Source organism: Onychomys torridus, chromosome 7, assembly GCF_903995425.1.
Source record: "Onychomys torridus chromosome 7, mOncTor1.1, whole genome shotgun sequence".
NCBI lineage: Eukaryota > Metazoa > Chordata > Mammalia > Rodentia > Cricetidae > Onychomys > Onychomys torridus.
Window position 1 is genome coordinate 106,695,902 of NC_050449.1, and position 20,839 is coordinate 106,716,740.

Below are 20,839 nucleotides of genomic sequence, written 5' to 3' on the forward strand. Positions count from 1 at the left end.
AAGCCTTCTCCCGACTCCTCCCCTCCCCCCACAGGAACACTAGGATCACGCTCTTGACACCACTGCACCCAGCTGTTACACGGGTCCCAGAGGTTCAGACTCAAGTCTTCGTGTTTGTTTGGCAAGTGCTATTACCCACTGAGCCAACTCCATAGCCGCCTTTTGTGAGATGAATTACTAAACGGTCTGATTAATAAAACCTCGGAGTCAGATATCGGGGTTAAATCTGAGCGATCAGAGGAATAGAACAAGCCACTGCCAACCTTACCTCACCATCTCCTCGGTCTCCAAAGAGAGCTACTTCCTGGCTACCCATACCTATATGCCTTTCTGTCCCTGCCATCTCACTTCCCCTCTCTGCCCAGCTACATCACTTCCTCTTCTTCCCCAGCTCTGTCACTTCCTGTCTGTACAGACCACCAGACCTTTATGGTTAACTAGTGTTGGAATTCAAGGCATGTGCCACCATGCTTGGCTCCGTTCCTAGTGTGGCCTTGAACTCACAGAGATCTGGGTTGATCTCTGCCTCCTGAATGCTAGGATTAAAGGTGTGTGCTACCATTGCCTGACTTCTATGTTTAATATTGTGGCTGGCTTTTTCCTCTGATCCTCAGATAAGCTTTATTAGGGTGCACAATACATTGGGGGACACAATATATCACCATATTCTTTTGTTTTGCTTTTTTTTAAACAAAGTCCAATGTAGCCCAAGCTGGCCTTGAGTTCATCATGTAGCCAAAGATAACCATTTTGGTTTTGTTTTGGGTTTTTTTTGTTGTTGTTGTTGTTTGTTTGTTTTCGAGACAGGGTTTCTCTGTGTAACGACCCTGGCTGTCCTGGATCTTGCTCTGTAGATCAGGCTGGCCTTGAACTCACAGAGATCCACCTGCTTCTGCCTTCTGAGTGCTGGTATTAAAGGCAGCGGCGCACCACCACCACCACCACCACCCAGCTGCCAAAGATAACCTTTAACTTCTTCTGATCCTCCTGACCTCACTTCTTGATCACAAACATGCACTGCCATGCCATTTTTAGACTCTGCTGGGCATGGAACCCAGGGCTTCATGTCTGTTAGACACTGCCAACAGAGCTCCAGCTCCAGACCTCTTTTCCTCCTTGTCCAGTGCCATTTTCTGTTTACCGGTCTGCCCATCTCTGGTTTTTGATAATTCCAATTTATTCTAAATGAAATTGCTTAGCACTGACCTGAGCCTGGGGGTCCACTTTTCCCCAACCAGCCCTGTGTACTCTGTCTAGTGACAGGAACAGCAAACAGTTTCCTGTGATCTTTATTTCTTCCTTCTATGAAAAATCAAAGGTCACTTTCTGAGTCATGATGAGGATCTGACACGTGGGCTGCAGGAACATCAGGTGACTGTCCAGGGGGTAGGAGGGAACAAGCTGACTCTAGGTGACAGTGTCCCAGCCCCTGAATGTCAGAGCACCCCTTGGCTTCCCTTGCCCCTCAGACTATCTGGAAATTTGCATTAAGAATTCTATACCATCCTCACCAGACACTGTTGGGGTTTTTTTTTTTGTTTGTTTGTTTGTTTGTTTTGTTTTGTTTTGTTTTCAAGACAAAGTTTCTCTGTGTAGTCCTGACTGTCCTGGAACTAGCTCTATTGATTGACCAGGCTGGCCTGGAACTCACAGAGATCTGCCTGCCTCTGCCTCCCAAGTGCTGGGATGAAAGGCATGTGCCACCACAGCCTGAAGGGCTTACCCAAATTTGAGGAAATGTCCCACAAACATAGGCCCTTCAGACTCCTGAACCTGCAGAATGTCCCCAAAAGCTAAAAACCAGGTCACTGGACCAAGGATGTGGCTTGGTTGCTTTGCCTAGCATGCATGAATGCTGGGTTCTGTCCCCAAAACTGAAAAAAAAAAAAAAACCAGGGTATTGTCCGGCATCCATGTAGTCCTAACACTCAGAAGTGGAGGCTGCAGGAGCTAAATAAAGTTTAAGGTCATATCTACACAGCAAGTTCTAGGTCAAAACAAAATTAGGGGTAATACTAACAGGGCCAGACTTGGTAATGGAAAAACTCATGTTAGTCTCTCCCACCCACCTTAATAATTGGCGTCAAGAAAGTGGCTCACTTACATGCCGTGGACTCCTCAAGTGTGGTCCCCACCTGGTGGGCTTTTTGGATTGCATCAATCCTGGAAGCATCTCAGCTATTGCCTGCCACAGAGCATGTTGTTCTAGTTTCATTCTGTTGTGTTAACACGCTGGCAAATACAGCTGAAGAGAGAAAAGGTTTGTTTCAGCACACAACTCCATTCCTCCAGGGAGGTTGAGGTGGCAGGAGCTTGAAGCTAGTCACATACCCCACAGTCAAACGCAGAGAGAGGCGGGTGCATGAGTGCCTGCTTGCTGAAGCTTAGTTCAATTTTACCGCATTGTGCTGTTTGAGACCCCTGCCTAGGGGATGGTGCCACCCACCGTGGGCTGGGTCTTCCCACATCAATTAATTAGACAGTCCACCATAGACATGCCCAAAGCCCATTGTAGTCAACCCCTCCTCACCAAGGCTCGCTTCTCGCCAGTGAATCTACATTGTGTCTAGTCGACAAAGTTAAACAGCACACACATGTTCGCTGGTTCTTTCCATCATATCCTCTGCCTAAGGGATGGCACCCGAGATGCTTCTCCACATGGCTGTGTTCAGTTCAGCAACATGGTGCTACTCAGCCACTGTGCTAGGCAGAGCCTACTAAGCAAAGGAACCTGTCTGTGAAGAGCCTTGATAGAACCAACGACTGGAGGTTGTGGGGAATGGCAGCATCCAGAGAGACCATGGAACCATGACCTGGGGCCATAATGGACACGCAGCCTATGGAAAAGGGTCCAGGCCGGACTCCTTTAGGAACCAGGGCTCTGGTTCAAACCACTGTGTGCTTGTTCTCAAGCAGCATGAGTGACTTTCCGGCTCCAGGACAGTGACTTCCGCCCACTGGGCATGTGTCACCATTACCTGCTGCTTTGGTGGTGTCTGTGGCTGTGTAGCAAGACACTGAAGTAAGCTGGAAGAGGCATAAAGCAACTACTATTCCCTTGTTTATGAAACAGGGTCTGATGTAGCCCAGGCTGGCCTCAAGTTCACTATGTGCTGAAGATGACCTTGAACTTCTGATCCCTCCTGCCTCTACCTGAATTACAAGTGTGAACCACCATACTTGATTTTATGCAATTCTGGGAGTCAAATCCAGGGTTTGTGTGCATGCTAGGCAAACTGTCTATCAACAGAGCTACATGGAACAGATAAAATGGCCAGCCCAAGAGGGGCCTTTTGTCTTTCCTTTCTTCTCTCCCTCCCTCCCTCCCTCCCTCCCTCCCTCCCTCCCTCCCTCCCTTCCTCCCTCCCTTCCTTCCTTCCTTCTTTCCTTCCCTTTCTTTTTTTTTTTTGAGACAAGGTCTCTCTACATAGCGTTGGCTGTCCTAGAACTCACAGAGATCTGCCTGCGTCTGCCTCTAGCCCTAACTCGAGTAGTGCTGGGATTAAAGGCCTGCATCACTGCACCGGGCAATAGTGGCTATTTTGAAAAACTGTTAACAGTATTGAATTGCAATTTTTGTATCTGTCTGTCCATTTATTTCACTGAAGGTTCAAGACTCTGACCAGAATTGAGTCCTATTCGTTTTTTGGTCTGACCCCATTGGCAAAGGACAGAGCTTGGTCCACACCAGGGTCACTTGGCCTCTATTTTACAGTGAGGATTCCTTGGGTCACTCCAGCTTCTCTTGGCCCCTGGTGAACTCACCAGATGGGAAGTGATAAGGACAGAGACCAGGAGCACAGGCTAGGAATGTGCCCCGCCAGCCCCACATGAGAAGTAACAAGCTAGGTTTCTTTGTTCTTATCTGTTGGTAAATCTTTCAGTCAGGGTTCTGACAGGCGGTGCTGTCTATCCTGTGTGCTTCCTCCTTGCTTTGAATTTTACCAAGCAAAGAGACTTTGTCTCTGGAGGTTTTGATATGTCTACCCTGTCCCCTTTCCTGTGGACTTTGAACCCTAAAATACCCCAAGGAGTAGCAGCCTAGGAGCCTGTATGATGGTACATACTTCTATTTCCTGCAGTTGGGAAGTAAAGGCAGAAGGATCAGAAGTTCAAAGTCATCCTTAGCTACATAGGAAGTTCAAGGACACCCTGGGCTACATCATGATATCTTGTCTCAGAAATGAATCAATAAAACTGTGTGGAGTTGGTTCATACCTGTGACCCAAGCACTGGGTAGGCTGAGGCAAGAGGGTTGCAGGGGTTCCCAATCCCTCATGTGATGTTCAGTTCCTACATTTGTGGTACCTGGTAGAGCACATCTAGCCCACAGTAGGTGCTCAGCCAACGCCTCTGGCTGGGTCAGTGCCCCCGTGCTTGCATGCCTGTGTTCACACTGAGGGCTTAGTGGCCCTGTGATGCACTACTCCTTCAGGAGTGTCTGACACCCCAGTGCCCATCCTCTTGAAAGATCCAAGATTTCATTTAAAAGAAAAAACTTTTAAGCTTTCTCAGAGAGGGCTTGCTTTCCGGCTGTTTCTTCTCACTAGACAGTCTGTCTGCTTCTTCCAAATAATTCAGTTCATGACAGCACCATCCTACACACTTCTTCTACCGTGTCATAACTCAAATGGGGAGCAGCATGCCTTGAGTTCCATAAACGCTCTCCCACACTGGGCCTTCTTAACCTGTAACACAGAAGCCTTGAAGCAGGAGAGGCCGTCCACTCTGAGACTGCACAAACTCAGTAGCACTGAACAGGGGGGCGATACTAATTTTGTTCCCTTTTTTCCTGTGCAGTGTGTGTTTGTGTACCTGTTTGTTTGTGACAGGCTGGTCTTAAACTCACTATGTAGCCAAGGGTGACCTTGAACTTCTGGTGCTGCCTCTACCTCCAAAGTCCTAGCATTGTAGGTGTGGGCCGTCATGCTTCATTTGTGTGGAGAAATGGGGGCCTCTGCAGGTTAGGCAAGCACTCTACCAACAAGCTCTGTTCCCAGCCTGGTACCCGGTCTTTAGAAGTTCTCTCACCCTCCATATTGCTGGGCCATGCTTTTGTCCTCTTTGCCAGTCGTTTTCAAACTAACCCTGTCCCATCTGTGTTCCTGAAATGATACACGCTTGCTTTCTAGGTCCAGGTCCTCGGGATGAGGCCTTGGGAGGCAGGAGGCTTCTCAGGTCAAAAAGAGAGAGGGGTCAGAAGGCAGCAACAGCAGAGTGCGATGGCACGGACCTGCAGGCCTAGCAGTGGATAGACAGACAGACAGACCAGGCAGACCAGAGTACTCAGCAAGTTCTGGCCCAGCGAGAGACCCTGACCTGACTCAAAGAACAAGGCAGGGCCAGTGACTCAGCAAAGGCCCTTGCTACCAGGCCTGACAGCCTGAGTTTGTTCTATGGGACACAGATGGTAGAAGGAGAAAATCAACTCCAGCACGGTGTCCTCTGCCCTTTACATGTGTGTGCTGTTGTGCTTGCGAGGGAGTGTGCGTGTGTGCGTGCATGTGTGTGTGTGTGTGTGTGTGTGTGTGTGTGTGTTTATTTACACATAATTTGTTTAAAAAACTTTTGAAACTTTTTATTTTAAAGTATGTGTATAGACCTGTGTCTGGGTGCGAATATGTGCATGGGAGTGCAGGTACCCAAAGAGGCCAGATGAGGGATGAGGAGTTACAGGCAGTTGGGAGGCCCTGTGCTTTTTGGAAACCAAACTTGGATAATCTGCATGAGTACCAAGTGCTCTTAAATCCTGAGCCACCCCTCCAGGCCCACTAAAAAAATATTTGTAAAAGGGAAAGAACAGAAAGAAATAATTTTTAAAAGAAAGATGGCTGACCTAAGGAACACCTGAGGTTGGCCTCCGGCTTCCACACACATGGCCACATACATGCATTCGCCATACTCACATATGCTCTATGCACATGAACACACAGAGTCGGGGACAGTGAACATCACTAGGCTTCCCAGCCGTCTCACCCTCCATGGTAAGACTCTTCAGGTGGGAGGACACAGAACAGAGGCTTGGAGTCTGAGCAAGCAGGTCTCTGAGCCACCACCCTCCTTGTCAAGCTTGAAAAGGAACAGGACCCCTGGGCTCCCCTCATGTTGCAGGCTCAGGTAGTCAGTGTGGGTTGATTTTGTGTATGGATCAGGTCACCTTCAGGTTCAAGTGGCCTGGACACAGAATGGGGAAACTCCCCACCTCACCTAGAGTACAGCAAGGAGAAAGCCTTGAGTAGCCCCATGACATCTTCTGAAACCATAGAGAAGACCAAATCTAAGCATTTCCCATGTCTCAAGACTGCAGAGGACCTGAGTAAGACCCTGTGGGCTGGGAGAGGGCTCAATTGGTAAAATGCTTGTCAAGCAATCAAACCTGAGTTTCAGCCCCAGAACCCACATAAAAAAGCCAGGCCTGGGGGCTGGAGAGGTGGCTCAGAGGTTAAGAGCACTGGCTGTTCTTCCAGAGGTCCTGAGTTCAGTTCCCAGCAACCACATGGTGGCTCACAACCATCTGTAATGAGATCTGGGGCCCTCTTCTGGCCTGCAGTCATACATGCAGGCAGAACACTGTATAGATAAATAAATCTTAAAAAAAAAAAAAAAAAAAGCCAGGCCTGGTAGCCTGCTCCTCATCCCCAGTAGTGGGGAGCCAGAGACAGGTGGATCCCTGGTGCTCTCCAGCCAACCAGCCTGCTTGGTGCGTTCCAGGCCAATGAGAGGCCTGTCTCAAAAAACAACAGCCAAGATTGTCCTAGGGTGTCCTCGTCCGTCCGCACATACGCACACACAGGCATATGGCCAAAGTGGCCCTGTGGAAGGCCTGCGTTCGAGAGTGGGGTCTATTCGGCAACCCAGCAGGTGGGGACATCAACCAGGGACAAGTGTCAAGGTTGCTCTTCCAAAATCACAGTGTCTGTAGAGGACGTTAAGTCCCCGCCTTCAGAAGGACTGGAGGCACAAAATAGAAACTGAGTTCAGCTTTAGACGGACGTTTACCCCCGACACCGGCACACCTCAGGAGACGTGCTCTCATCTTCTGCTCGTTCTTTGTTTTTTCTTTCTTTCTTTCTTTCTTTCTTTCTTTCTTTCTTTCTTTCTTTCTTTCTTTCTTTCTTTCTTTTTTTTTGAGACAGGGTTTCTCTGTAGCTTTAGAGTCTGTCCTGGACTAGCTCTGTAGACCAGGCCGGCCTCAACCTCATAGAGATCCACCTGCCTCTGCCTCCCGAGTGCTGGGATTACAGGCGTGCGCCACCATCGCCCGGCTTCTGCTCGTCCTTACTGGGTATTTTCTTAAGTCAGCCTACCCACAGAAAGCGTTTCCCACACTATACAATTTGCATGAATTCATGTTTTAATCTCTGATCTTGTCGATTGCTGTACAGTTACGTTTCTTCCCTGGGCTATGAGCTGTGGGTTGGACACTTCTTTTGCATGCAAGATTTCCTAGTATTTGTCAATATCTCTTTCCTTCTCCATCACCCTCCTCAAGCACCCACACAGATAGCTCCTCCATTCCTCACACAGATACTCCTTTTACGCCTGTCGTGCCTGCCCCTGGGAGACTGAGGCAGGAGGATTGCCTCCAGTTCAAGACCAGAGTAAGTGCAAGGTCAGCCTGGGCTGTTGCATCAATGAGAACGTGTCTCCGGCGGTGGTGGCGCACGCCTTTAATCCCAGCACTTGGGAGGCAGAGGCAGGCGGATCTCTGTGAGGTCGAGGCCAGCCTGGTCTACAGAGCTAGTCCAGGACAGGCATCAAAACTACACAGAGAAACCCTGTCTCAAAAAAAAAAAAAAAAAAAGAGAACGTGTCTCAAAAATCAAAACTAGGGGCTGATGAGATGGCTCAGCAGGGAAAGGTGCTTGCTGCCAAGCCTGAGGACCTGAGTTCAATTCCCAGTTCTCACATGGAGAGAACCAACCCCTTTAAGTTGTTCTCTGACCTCTACACATGCTCTGTGATGCGTGTGTCCCACAATAAACAAATAAATGTAATTTTTAATTTTTTATATTAAAAAATGAAGAACATTTAGCAAAACAAAAAAACAAACAAACAAACAAACAAAAAACCACCTGGGCAAGGTGACACATGTCTTTAATCCCAGCACTTGGAAGGCAGAGGCAGGAAGATTTCTGAGTTCAAGGCCAGCCTGCTCTACATAGCAACAGGACAATGGAGCTACATACAGAGACACTGTCTCAAAACAAAACAAAACTGTTGGCTCACTGACTGGGAGGAGGCTCTGCTGGCATGGACGCATGAAAGGTCAGGGATCCCTTGCTGTCCAGACCCAGCTACAGAGGAGATCCTGGCTCAGTATCTTCCCCTTTCTGTGTTAACTTTTCCATCCTCCTCAGATCCCCTGAGGAGTAGCCTAGAAATTCCTCAGACTGATTAGTAGTTACTTGGCTCTTGGTGATGAAAGGCTCAGCTTGCAGCTGGAGATGTGGCTCAGAGGTGGCGTGCTGGTCTCGCATGCAGAAGACCTTAGATTTGATCCCCAGAACTGCAAGGAAATTCAGCGGGGAAGAATCAACTTAACCTAGGAAGAAATTTATCTCGGCTCAGGAATCGAATGTCTAGAGCCCATCTTGGCAGGAGATAAGGCAGTGAGTGACTCCATAGTGGTGGTTGACTGTGGTCTCCTCACCTCTTAGTGACACAGGATGCAGAGAGAGCCAGGACTGGGTTAAACCCCCACTCCACTCACTGATCCTCAGACCAGACCCCACCTCCTACAGACACCTCAAAGACTTAGCCAGGCAGATTGGCATTTGTCCTCAATCCCAGCATTCAGAAGGCAAAGGCAGGTAAATCTCTAGGATTTCAAGACCTGGTCTACCCAGAGGGTTCCAGGACAGCCAGAGGTATATAGTGAGGCCCTGTCTAAAACAAAACAAAACCATCCCGTCCACAGCTTCTCAGACAGCACCACCAGGGAACAAGTGTTCAAGTGTCCACATCTCCCATTCAGACCTAAACTCACTGGAATTCCTGTCTAGGGTCTGCCTCTAGAAACGCAACTAAATCCCTTGCAGCCTGCAGCCTGGAGCCCGTGCGACTTCAGAGGTTTGGCTTGGTGTTAAGTGTGAGTTTGTGTTTAGTCCCTGTTGTCAAAGGCCAGTGTCTCACAGAGTTCTTCAGCAATGAGAAGATCATGGACCTGCCCAAGCTTCTGACTTCAAGGTTCCTCATCTGATATGGTCTGCTACTTTCTGCTTCAGGAAGCTCTGCTTCTAGGTCTCAAAGATGCTTTTTTTTTTTTTTCTTCTGAAATGTAAGTAATAGTCACAATCAAAGCATACACATTTGTTTTTGCTTTACATTTTTATTTATTAATTGTGTGTGTGTGTGTGTGTGTGTGTGTGTGTGTGTGAGAGAGAGAGAGAGAGAGAGAGGACCCGGATGCCATGGTGCCAAGGTGGAGGTCAGAGGACAACTCTCCTAGTTCGTGAGTACCAGAGCTTGAACACAAGTCATCAGGCTTGGCAGCTAGTGCCTTTACCCACTATGCCATCTCCCCAGCCCTGTTTTTTTATTTTGTTTGTTTGGGGGGATGGGTAAGATAGGGCTTTTCATATAGCTGAGGCTGGCCTCAAACAAATGATATAGATGAGGATGACCTTGAACTCCTGACCTTCCTTCTTCTAGCTCCCAACTAATGAGTTTACAGGTGTGTGCTGCCGTCCTAACTCAAGCGTGCCTACTTTGAGCGTGTGATATAAGGATGTTGGTGAATGTGCATACCCAGGTCTCCCATGTGCATTGAAATACAGCAAAATTCTAGTGAGCACCGTTAGTTTTTTCTCCATAGATTATTTTTCCTGTTTTGTAATTTCATGTGGATATGTGATTATACCAAAGCCTGTGCACTCCATCTCCTTTGTGTCTTTTGAACTACATGAAGGTGCAGCTCAGGATGGAGGGTTTGTCTATAGGCATGAGGTCCTCACTTCAAAAATAAAATAACTTTGGGCCTTATTAGTCAGGCATGGTGGATGGTACCTCTAATCTCGGCATGTGGGAGGCTGAGGTAACAGGGTCTTGAGTTCAAGTCTAACCTTATCCATTAGTGAGATGCTGTCTCAAAAAATAAAACAGAAATTTATGGCTTTAAAATGTATTCTTCTTGATCTTATTTTACAGTTTCCCAGAGGTGAAACTACAGACTCAACTCTCGCACATCTGTTCATATCAAAAGTCTCAATGAAGTAATTTTTTTAACCCAAACCCACCTACTGCTTCTGGAACAATTCGGTCAGTCTCTGAACCTGGTCACATAAAATTTTATTAGAAACGTACTTGGGGGATTTTGGAGATAGAGTCCGTGACTCTGTGTACTTAAACCGAAACTGGCCTTACTACACAGAGGCCTTGGCAGACAGAGGGAGCTCATCCACGAAGTAAGAAACCACCAGCAACCGTGTGGTTTATACATTTCACTACACCTAGATAGACATGGTGGCTACTGTTGGTGGAGTGAGTTAGTCATGGTTATAATATTGTTTCCCTGAACCTCATTTTGTTTGTTTGTTTGTTTGTTTGTTTTCTGTGGTCTCACATAGCCCAGGCTGGCCTTGAACTCAATATGTAGGTGTCTATGACCTTGAACTCCTGATCATTGGGCCTGTGAGATGGCTCAGCTGGAAACGGTGTGCTGCCAAGCTAAAGACCTGAATTCCATCCTTAGGATATGGTAGAAACAGAGAGCAGACTCCTGCAAATTCTCCTCTGAATTCCACATATACATCATGCACAAACACACAGACACAGACACAGACACACACACACACACACACACACACACACACACACACACACACACACCAAATAAATAGAACAAGTTTTTGTTTTGTCGTTTTAAAGTGACCCCCTGACTCTACCTCCCCAGTGCTGAGCCTCACAGGCATATGCTCCCATGCCCTTTTCACGTAGTACAATCGCCAAACCCAAGGCTTCCCTCATGCTAGTCAAGCACCCCGCCAACAGAGCAACATCCCCAGGCCCCTGAACCTCAATTCGTGGAATCACAAAAGTGACCATATCTCCTTTTTGAGAGTCTGAAATGAATTTCAACTTGTGAAAGTACTTGGTGGGTTCTGGTGTTCTGAAAGGGGAATTTGGAACTGTCAGAAACTTTTAAGCAGTAAACTGTTGTGGGTTGGGGACATGGCTAAACCAGACAACCTGAGTTTGATCCCAGGACCCACATGGAGGGAGGAGAGATGTGACTCCTGCAAGGCCCCTCCAGTCGTCATGTACACACTGCATCAAGCAGATGCTGCCACACCCACTAAATAACACCAAATGTCATTTTTAAAAACTAGTCAAGTGCTGTGGATACAAAAGGGAGTCAGCTCATCTGGCTCGTTTTGTTGAGGGAAGGCTGCCGAGGGAGCAGACCCTGTTGAGCACAGTGGCAGATGGCAGAGGAGTGCTGTGTGGACAAAGCCCCAGGGCCTAAGCGGGTCGGTCACCTGTGACATGAGAGTTCGGGAGCCAGGACCAAGTGTGGCAGATGTTCAGGGCTGACAGAGGGCAGATGCTCCTGGTGCAAGGACTTCTGGCCAGTTGTCGTGTTAGGCCCTCACCTCCCCTGGAAACAGCCTGTGAGTCTGAAAGCACCATCCATGGAGCCGCATGGCAGCCTTCTTGGAAACGCCTGTATGGGCATGAGCAACACCAGTTTGGGCAGAAAGAAAGGCTCACCATGATGGGGTCACTACAGCAGCCTCAGATCATCTTCGGGAGCTCACAAGTCACTAGGATCCTTCAGAGTTGTCCCAAAGATGGGTGGAGAGAAAATGCTTGTCTCCACTAATAATGCAGTCACTAGATACAAACTGTCCCCAGGAGATGACACTTCATAAAGAGTGACTGAGAGCTGTCTGCCACCAATTCCCTAGCAAGTACTAGAGTAAATGCTCTGTCCTGAGCAGGGGTGGAGGGGACAGGCAGGTGTCCCATCTTTGAGGCCACTGCAGGAGGGTAGCTTGCCAGTCACTCCACATAGCTGCCTCCTTTGTGAGTGAATGGAGGCGACAAGAGATGCCCCCCTGGGCAGAAGGATAGGAGCCATGGAGCACAACTCACTACTGCTCACTCTTTGTGTGTGGGGAACAGAGAGCAGACCCTTTGGCAGTCACCAAGTTTCTGTGTTACTATGCTTCACCAGGAAACAGGAGGCAGCCTCCGGTGAGAAATCCCACACCCTCTGTACAAGCTTGGAACATGGATGCTTTGCATGTGTCCTCTCACTGATTTCTTTCAATCATCTAGAAATACATTTCATGGGCAGGACAGTGGTGGCACACGCCTTTAATCCCAACACTTGGGAAACAGAGGCAGGCAGATCTCTGAGTTCGAGGCCAACCTGGTCTACAGAGAGAGTTCTAAGACAGCCAGGGCTACATAGAGAGACCCTGGCTAGAAAAACCAGAAGGAAAAAAGAAAAACCTGGACAGAGCCTACACCCTTCTGTTATAGTTTAGATTGGTGCAGGATGCATGTGCACATTTATAGGGTACAGTATGATAATCCAATATATGACTATAGTGTGTAATGAATCATATCTGAGGATGCAAAGGCTGAGTGTTGCATATCCTTTCCTAGAGGGAGAAAGCAATATTTCACTCTATATACACACAACATTAGGCGCCACTCCCACCTCTGTCCCCTCATCCAAGGTCTCCCCGAGACCCAGCTGGGCTATTAGTTTTCCATCTCTCTCTTTCTCTCTCTCTCTCTCTCTCTCTCTCTCTCTCTCTCTCTCTCTCTCGTGAGTGCACTCAAATGGCACAGACAAGGAGGTCAGAGAACAACTCTTGAGAGCCATTTCTCTCCTTCCCTCCTCCAGCATGTGGGTCCCAAGGATTAAACTCAGCTCACCAGCTTACCACCTTGCCAGCCCCCATGTGGAGAATGTAACAGTTAGCTCACCCACTCTTCTTTGGGACTTACACCACGTGGCTAAACCTCAGGTGGGTCAGCAACTCCGACTCCCACCTACACCAGAAGATCACACACACACATGATCAGGAATGAAGGCTTAGTGCAGCTAAATACGCAACTTTATTTTGTTTTCTATAAAGGCAATATCAAATTGTCCTCTTAAAGCTACTCTTCAGAAAATAAACTTCTAGCAACGCATTTTTTATAAAGGCAGCAAGTATTACAATGTACAGACTTAATGGAAGATTTGAACTCAGTGTCTCTCCAGATTGGTTCTTACTCTGGGAGAGATTTGCTCTCACAAACTTTATTGGAGTTTTGCTTAATTCTGAGCAATCAAGGTTTCGGAGCTGGATATAGGGCTCACACCTACAATTCCAGCACATGAGAGGTTGAAACAAGAGACCCAGGAAAGTGCCAAGGCCAACTTGACTGCACACTGAGTCCTAGGGGCAGTCTGTGCTACCAGTGAGACCGTCTCAAAAACAAAACAAAGGGCTAGAGAGATGGCTCAGAGGTTAAGAGCACTGGCTGCTCTTCCAGAGGTCCTGGGTTCAATCCCAGCACCCACATGACAGCTCACAACCATCTGTAACTCCAGTTCTAAGGGATCCAACACCCTCTTCTGGCCTCTGCAGGCACACATGTGATGCACAGATATACATGCAGGCAAACACCTATACATGTAAAGTAACTTTAAAATTTTTAAATGGCTTGAGTAAAAACAGATATAACAAATTATCTTAATGATATAACAGGATAAATTATTAAAATATCATAAGAATAACTGTTCTAATCCTGGCCATCCTGGAACTTGCTCTGCAGACCAGGCTGGCCTCAAACTCAGATCTGCCTGCCTCTACCTCCCGAGTGCCAGAATTAAAGACATGACTACCACCGCCCAGCTCATATAGCTCAGGGTTTTTGGGTTTTGTTTTTGTTTTTTGAGACTGGGTTTCTCTGTATAGCTCTGGCTATCCTGCAACTAGATTCATAGACCAGGCTGGTCTCAAACTCAGAGATCCTCCTGCCTCTGCCTCCCAAGTGTTGGATTAAAGAAACTTGCCACCATGCCCAGTAACAGCTCACATAAAAAAATTTAAATGAACTTAGGGTACTCACAAGAGCCTTTCAGAGCTAAACTTTGGGGTTTTGCTTGGTGTTGGTTTTGGTATTATTCAGGTAACCCTTGAATCTAAGATCCCTTGGTCTCAGCCCTGGAGTAGCTAGGATTACAAGGATGTTTCACCCTTCTCTGCCCTGATTCATTTCTTCTACAATTTGAATAACCACCTGTTAGCAAGCCAAGCTGCAAGTGGATTTCAACAGGCATGTTCTGAATGCCTGTTTCATGTGGAGACAGGCTTGTCCAAATGCCTCATCATCTACACTGTAGCCAGATTTCAATGAACAGCCCTCTATAATAAAAGAATCAAGACTTAAGATCCTCAGTTCTCTCAACATCTGGCTTCATGGAATACCACTGGAAAATACTAGGACAAGAGCATGCCAAAGTCTTCTAGATAGTTCCACAAAGACCAGAGACTCATTCCATGGTGAAGGAGTGATTTCCTCCACCCATCAGGGCTCTGAAACTCTCTGGAGAGTCCCTGGGGAGGCTGGGAAGAGGGGAGGTGTCTTCAGTGCAATCTAGACACCCACTGAGAGTCTGTTAGACCTGGGGAGTCATAGGCTCCCCAGGTTCCTCTCTCCCAGTAGACAGACCTGGTGTGTGAATGAACTCAGTCCAGCTAAACACATTTTGGGCTGCACCTCTCTACGGAAAGAGGAAGAGCCGGCTGCAGGGTGAGAAGCCATCTTTCCGTAATTTTTGATTGTTTTCACCCTTAATGAAAACAAGGTGGGCAAGTGCTGGCTGTGGGGAGCTTGTTAACACCATGTTAGCCCTGGTCACGTGTTACAAAGCATCACGGAGGTCATGATCTACAGTGGACTGCGTGTAAGAGGAGCTGGGGGTGTCAGCCAAGTAGACCTGAAGGAAATCACAGTGTACAAGAGGACCCCAGCATGCTCTGAAGAGTTGGGCGATGTACTTCCGGAATTTCTCCCCAAGAAAGAAGTAAATGACGGGGTTGAGGCAGCAGTGAGTGAAGGCCAGGGTTTCTGTGGCCTGGATGGCATAGTCTAGGTACCTCTCCAAGGTGCAGTCCTGAAGAACTTCAAGCTCCACCAGGGTCTCCAGGAAAAGCACCACGTTGTACGGCGTCCAGAAGCCAAGGAAGAGGACCACCACAGCGAAGATCATTCTAACCGCCCTGTTCTTCTTCTCATTCTTACAATGCTGCAGGGTCCTAATGATCATGGAATAACAAAACAGCATGATCCCCAGGGGGATGACCAGCCCCAGGACGTTGATCTCCAGGGAGCTGAGGACCTTCCAAGTCGTCGAGTTGACTGAGTACTTGGTTTTGCAGTATGTGTGGTTGTGCTCTGTATAGCAAGTGCTGAACAAGAGGCCTGGAAGGGAGGCGAACACAGCCACTGACCACGTGACCAAGCTGGTTATGACCCCATAGGTCAGAGTCCTCGCTTTCAAGGAAAACACTGCATGCACGATGGCCAGGTATCTATCTATGCTCATGAGCATAATGAAGAAGATGCCACTGTAAAAGCCTACCAAGTACATCCATGAAACAATCTTGCACAGACCTAGTCCAAAAACCCACTGGTTGGCGGCATAGTAGGCCCAGAATGGGAGAGAAAGCACAAAGAGCAGATCTGAGATGGCAAGGTTCAGCAGGTACACATCAGTCATAGACTTGAGTCTCTTGTATTTGAACAGCACCAGAACCACAACAGAGTTCCCAAACAGACCCAACAGAAAGACCAAGGAATAAAGAGGAGGCAGGAAGAGCTGCCCAAATGCCTTGATGCCTTCCTTGGTGCATGGCTTGGGCATGCTTTCGTAGGCGTAGTAGTTATTGTATGCGTTTTCATCCTGTGTGGTGTCTGCTACATCCGTGGGGTTCATCTTGTCGATTCTACAGGCTCTGGGTACAAGCAGAAGCCAATGGAAAGAACAAATGAGATGCCTGTAAGAATGAAATAAATTAAAAGACTGCTAAATGCAAAGAATAGCTAGCTGGACATGATGCTGCCCCAAATCGTTACGTACCCTGTCCAGAAGGCACTTCAGGTCAGAAAAATCATCTCAGCCTTGGGAGTCTACAGATGTGTCCACATCCCAGACTTCTCCCTCTCTGCTGGGAAGCTCATTTCTCTCACTGAGAGGTGAGGATTGTGCTCCTCCCTCAAGGCGGTACAGCTTAAAATGGCCTCTGTGGCCAGTGGGATGTCCCAGCAGGTAAAGGCCCTTGCCACTGGGCCTCACAACCCAAGTTTGACTCTGAGAACCACATAGGTGAAGGAGAGTCCTGACTCCCAAGAAAGCTGTCTCATGGCACAAGTAAATGTAAAAGAATTTTTAAAAGCTGAGCATGGTGACGCTTGCATTTAATTCCAGCACTCAGGAGGCAGAGATAGAGCTCTGTAAGTTCAAGGTCAGTCTTGTCTACATCGAGAGTTCCAGGCCAACCAGGGCTCCATAGATAGACCTTGTCTCAAAAAATAAACAAGAGGCTGGAGAGGTGGGTTAGTGGTTAAGAATTCTGGTTGCTCTTCTAGAGGACCTAAGTTTGATTCCCAGCTCCTACATGGAGGCTCATAACCGGGGGATCTGACGCCCTCTTCTGGCCTCTGTGGGCACCAGGCACAAATATGGTACCCAGATGTAAAATTAAATTAAAACAAACAAAAAACCCAGGGCAGATGAAAAATTTCATCAGGTTAGGGTACTTGTTACTATCCCCTGTCAGCCTGGTTCAATCCCTTGGAGCCATGGGATAGAAGGCAGGCACCAATGTCCACAGCTGTCACCTGACTGCCACACTGGTAATGTAGCGTGCACACTCGCATACGCATACACACACACACACACACACACACACACACACACACACGCACACACACAAAATACCATTTTTGTAAGTTAAAAAAAAAATAGCTAGGAATCATGCCACACACCTTTAATCCCAGCACTGTGGAGGCAGAGGCAGGCATGAGTTTGAGGCCAGCCTGGTCTACAGAGCTAGTCCCAGGACAGCCAGGGCTACGTAGAGAAACCTTTTCAAATAAATAAATAAAGCTTAAAGTGACTAAATGAATTGGTGGATACAGAGGATAAAACATTTTTTACAGTTATTCACACATTCACACAAAATACTCACCTGAGCAAGGCAGGACTGAGTAGCTTTCTGGACCACCCCCATGCTTCCTGATCTGTGACTCGGTGGCACCCTGGCAGTCCCTATTAAATCTTCTTGTTTTGTTCAGTAATTCACATCTACTACATGCCTGAACACTCCAGTGTTCCTACATGTATGTGTGACGGGGTAAACATATGCGTCCATACCCGTGAGCATGTGCGGTCATCTCTACCTGCACTTATGGGGCCACAGGTGTTTTTCTCTGTCACCTTCCACCTTGCGTTCTGAGACACAGTCTCATCTCTGAACCCCAAACTCTGTTTTGGGTAAACAGGCTGGCCAAGGAACGCCCCCCCAGGATGTGCCCATCTCCACCCTCAAGGCTTGGGCTAAAGGCATGTGCCCCCACACCTGGCTTTGCCTTGCCTGCTGGAGATCTGAACTCAGGGCCTTGTGCATAAGCCGCAAAGCACTTTGCCCACGGAGCCATCTCCCCAGCCCCTGCCCTGGTGTTTCTCAAAAGGGATTTTGTTCATTGGTTTTTCTTGGAAAGGTATATACTGATGACTTGGTGCACGGCAGAGTCTCCTAAGAAGTTTGTCAATGACTAACAACTATATTGTATCACTATCATTTCACTAGTGAGAACTAAAGGAAAACCAGACAGAGGAGTGAAGACTGTCTCCAAAGAGCAAACAGGTTAGCCCAGCACAGTGGCTCATGCCTATACGCCAGCTCTTGAGAGGTAAAGGCAGGAAGAACAGGAGTTCAGGGCCAGCCTCAGAGACACGGTGAGTTTGAGGCCAGCCTGCACTATGTCATACTCTCAGAAACAAGGGGGCAGAACCAACGGCTCAGCAAATGTAGGCATTTGCCATCGGGCCTGAGTTTAATCCCCTGGTTCCACAAGGTAAAAGAAAACAGACCTTTGAAGGTCATCCCCTGACCCCCACATAAGCACCCTGGCATGCATGTACACACATATATACATATACACACAATACATAAGGAAATGTAAAGAAATACATCTTGAAAGAAAATTAATAAATAGGTAAATAAACTGCTTACAATTCTGTAATTCCTACATATGTAGAATTCCTTGGCTTGAAAAACTTGTTAGAAGAAGCAGAAAAGTTAGCAATCCTGGTGGAGTTGAAGGTTTGGGGCAGAGCTGAGTCTGCATGGATGCCTGGCCGAAGAAGCCATGAAAGCAGGTAAAAAGTGTGTACACTCCAAATAGGCCAGGGAGCAGCAGCAAGGCGGAGAAGCCTGAGTGTGGGGCTGGAGAGATGGCTCAGTGACTAAGATCACTGACCGCTCTTGCAGAGGACCTGGGTTCAATTTCTAGCATCCGTATGGTGCCTCACAGTAACTCCAAATCCAGGAGATCCAAGGCCCTCATCTTATGACTTCCTCAGGCACCAGGCACACTCATGGGGCACTTACACACATGCAGGCAAAACACTCCTACCCATGAAAGAAATCTAAAAAAAGACAAAAAAGCCTCTGAGTGCTGGGCTGGGGCAGGTGGCCAGCTACCTGTCTGTGCTGCTCAGATACTGGAATAACGTAGCCACAGGTTCCACAGGTGCCCCGTCTCCACTTACCTGGCCCTTTTGAAAGTGGTCCTGAGGACAGGCTGCGAGGCAGTGCCAGGATCCCTGAAGGAGCCCGGTGCTTTGAAGGGTATGACTTCCTGTGACATACCGGCTCTTCCCTTACCCAGATGAGGCTTCTTGACAAAAGGAAGAAGAAGAAAGAAAAAAAAAAAAAAAAAAAAAGCCCTGAGTGACTCATTTCCCCAAACTAAAAGATAGCGTGGCATGGTTTCTTCTGTGGGAAGGAAGAAAAATTAAGAGCTGGGGGCCATGGTGCATGCCTGTAATCCAGCTCTCTGGAGGTGGAGGCAGGAAGGTGAGGAGCCGGAGGTTAGCCTTGGTTATATAGCACATTTAAGGCTAACCTGAGCTACATGTGATCCATGTCTCAACAAAGAAGGGAAAGGAGAGAGGGAGAGAGGGAGGGAGGGAAAGAGGGCAGACGATAAAAAGGAAAACTTTTAAAGCTTTTTAATTTGTAAAAATGTATTTGTGTTGGGTTAGGGGGGTAGAGAATTGGCATGATGTGATCACGGCCCTGGGTTCAATCCCCAGTACCACAAAGAGTCAGCTGTTTAAAAATATATATATTAAAAAAAAAAACATGCCGGGCGGAGGTGGCGCATGCCTGTAATCCCAGCACTCGGGAGGCAGAGGCAGGCGGATCTCTGTGAGTTCGAGGCCAGCCTGGTCTACAGAGCTAGTCCAGGACAGGCTCCAAAGCTACAGAGAAACCCTGTCTCGAAAAACAAAAAAACAAAACAAAACAAACATTTTGGGGGTTGGAGATTCAGCATTGGCCTAACAAACGCAAGGCCCCGGATTCAGTCCTCAGTCAATTTCCTCTTAACTGAACACATAGTAGAAAGGTTCTTTTTTTTTTTTTTTCCAGACAGGAGTAATCCTGGCTGTCCTAGAACTCGCTCACTCTGTAAACCAGACTGGCTTTGAACTCATGGAGATCCTCCTGCCTCTGCCTCCTGAGTGCTGGGATTAAAAGCATGCACCACCACCGCCCAGTGTTCCTTACATTTTTGGTAAGTGGCCTGTTGGCTTTTCGCCTCTTGCAAACACGCAAGGCAGGCAGGTTGCACTTAGAAAGCAGAGACAGGTGGATCTCCGTGAATTCAACACCAGTCTCCATCTACATAGCAAGTTCCAGTGTTGTTTGAATCTTAGATGGTCTTTTTTTTTTTTTTTTTAAAGATGGTCTTTAATATAATAAAAAAAAAAAACCCAGAGCCAGATATCAGGGTGGAAGCTGAAAGATCAGAGAAGCAGAGCAGCGGCCACTAGTTGTTGTTGTTTTTTGGGGGGTGGGAGGGGGTTATTTTCGAGACAGGGTTTCTCTGTGTAGCTTTGGCACCTTTCCTGGAACTCACTCTGTAGCCCAAGCTGGCCTCAAACTCACAGAGATCCGCCTGCCTCTGCCTCCTGAGTGCTGGGATTAAAAGCGTGAACCACCACTGCCCAGCTCAGCCACTAGTGTTTACCTTTACGAAATCCTCAGCCTAAAGAGAGTTCCTGTTTCCTCACGCCTTACACACCTTTCTCTGCCCTGCCTTATTACTTCCTGGGATTAAAGGCACGTGTGCTTCCCAAACAAAGGCATGAGATCTCAAATTCTGGGATTAAAGATGTGTGCCACCACTGCCTGGCTCTGTGTCTAATCTAGAGGCTGGCTCTGTCCTCTGATCCTCAGACAAGTTTATTACATATATATACACAATATATCAACACAATCCAGGACTGCTAGGGCTACATAGAGAGATGATGTTTCAAAAAATTGTAAATATATCTTTTTTAATGCTAGACAGGCACTCAACTGTGTGAGGCTCTCCAAATGACTTGGCTTCAACTCCCAGATACTTTCCAAATCTGCCAAGGCCAGAGCAAGAAGAGGGGAGAGACTCAGGAAAAGAGGCACCCGCATGTAGAGCAGGACAAAGTTGGTCTAACAGTGTCTGTCTGACCCGAAGGTGACTTTGTAGGCCTCTTTAATTCAATAAGGAGGCTGGCTGTCCTGGATAAGGGGGTCAAAGTGTAGTGGTAACTCCAATT

The 20,839-nt window shown here is 47.6% G+C and overlaps 1 protein-coding gene across 1 annotated transcript; it reads right to left on the bottom strand.

The window, feature by feature from the left end:
- Positions 1–14,872: 14,872 nt before the first annotated feature.
- Positions 14,873–15,946, bottom strand: Ccr4 (C-C motif chemokine receptor 4). The gene has a single exon (XM_036192004.1). The coding sequence runs from the start codon at positions 15,944–15,946 to the stop codon at positions 14,873–14,875; it is 1,074 nt and encodes a 357-aa protein (XP_036047897.1).
- Between the last annotated feature and the right edge of the window lie 4,893 nt (positions 15,947–20,839).

Bases quoted from the DNA above. Each gene is read 5' to 3' on its own strand.
- Ccr4 (XM_036192004.1), bottom strand. From the start codon at position 15,946: ATGAACCCCACGGATGTAGCAGACACCACACAGGATGAAAACGCATAC.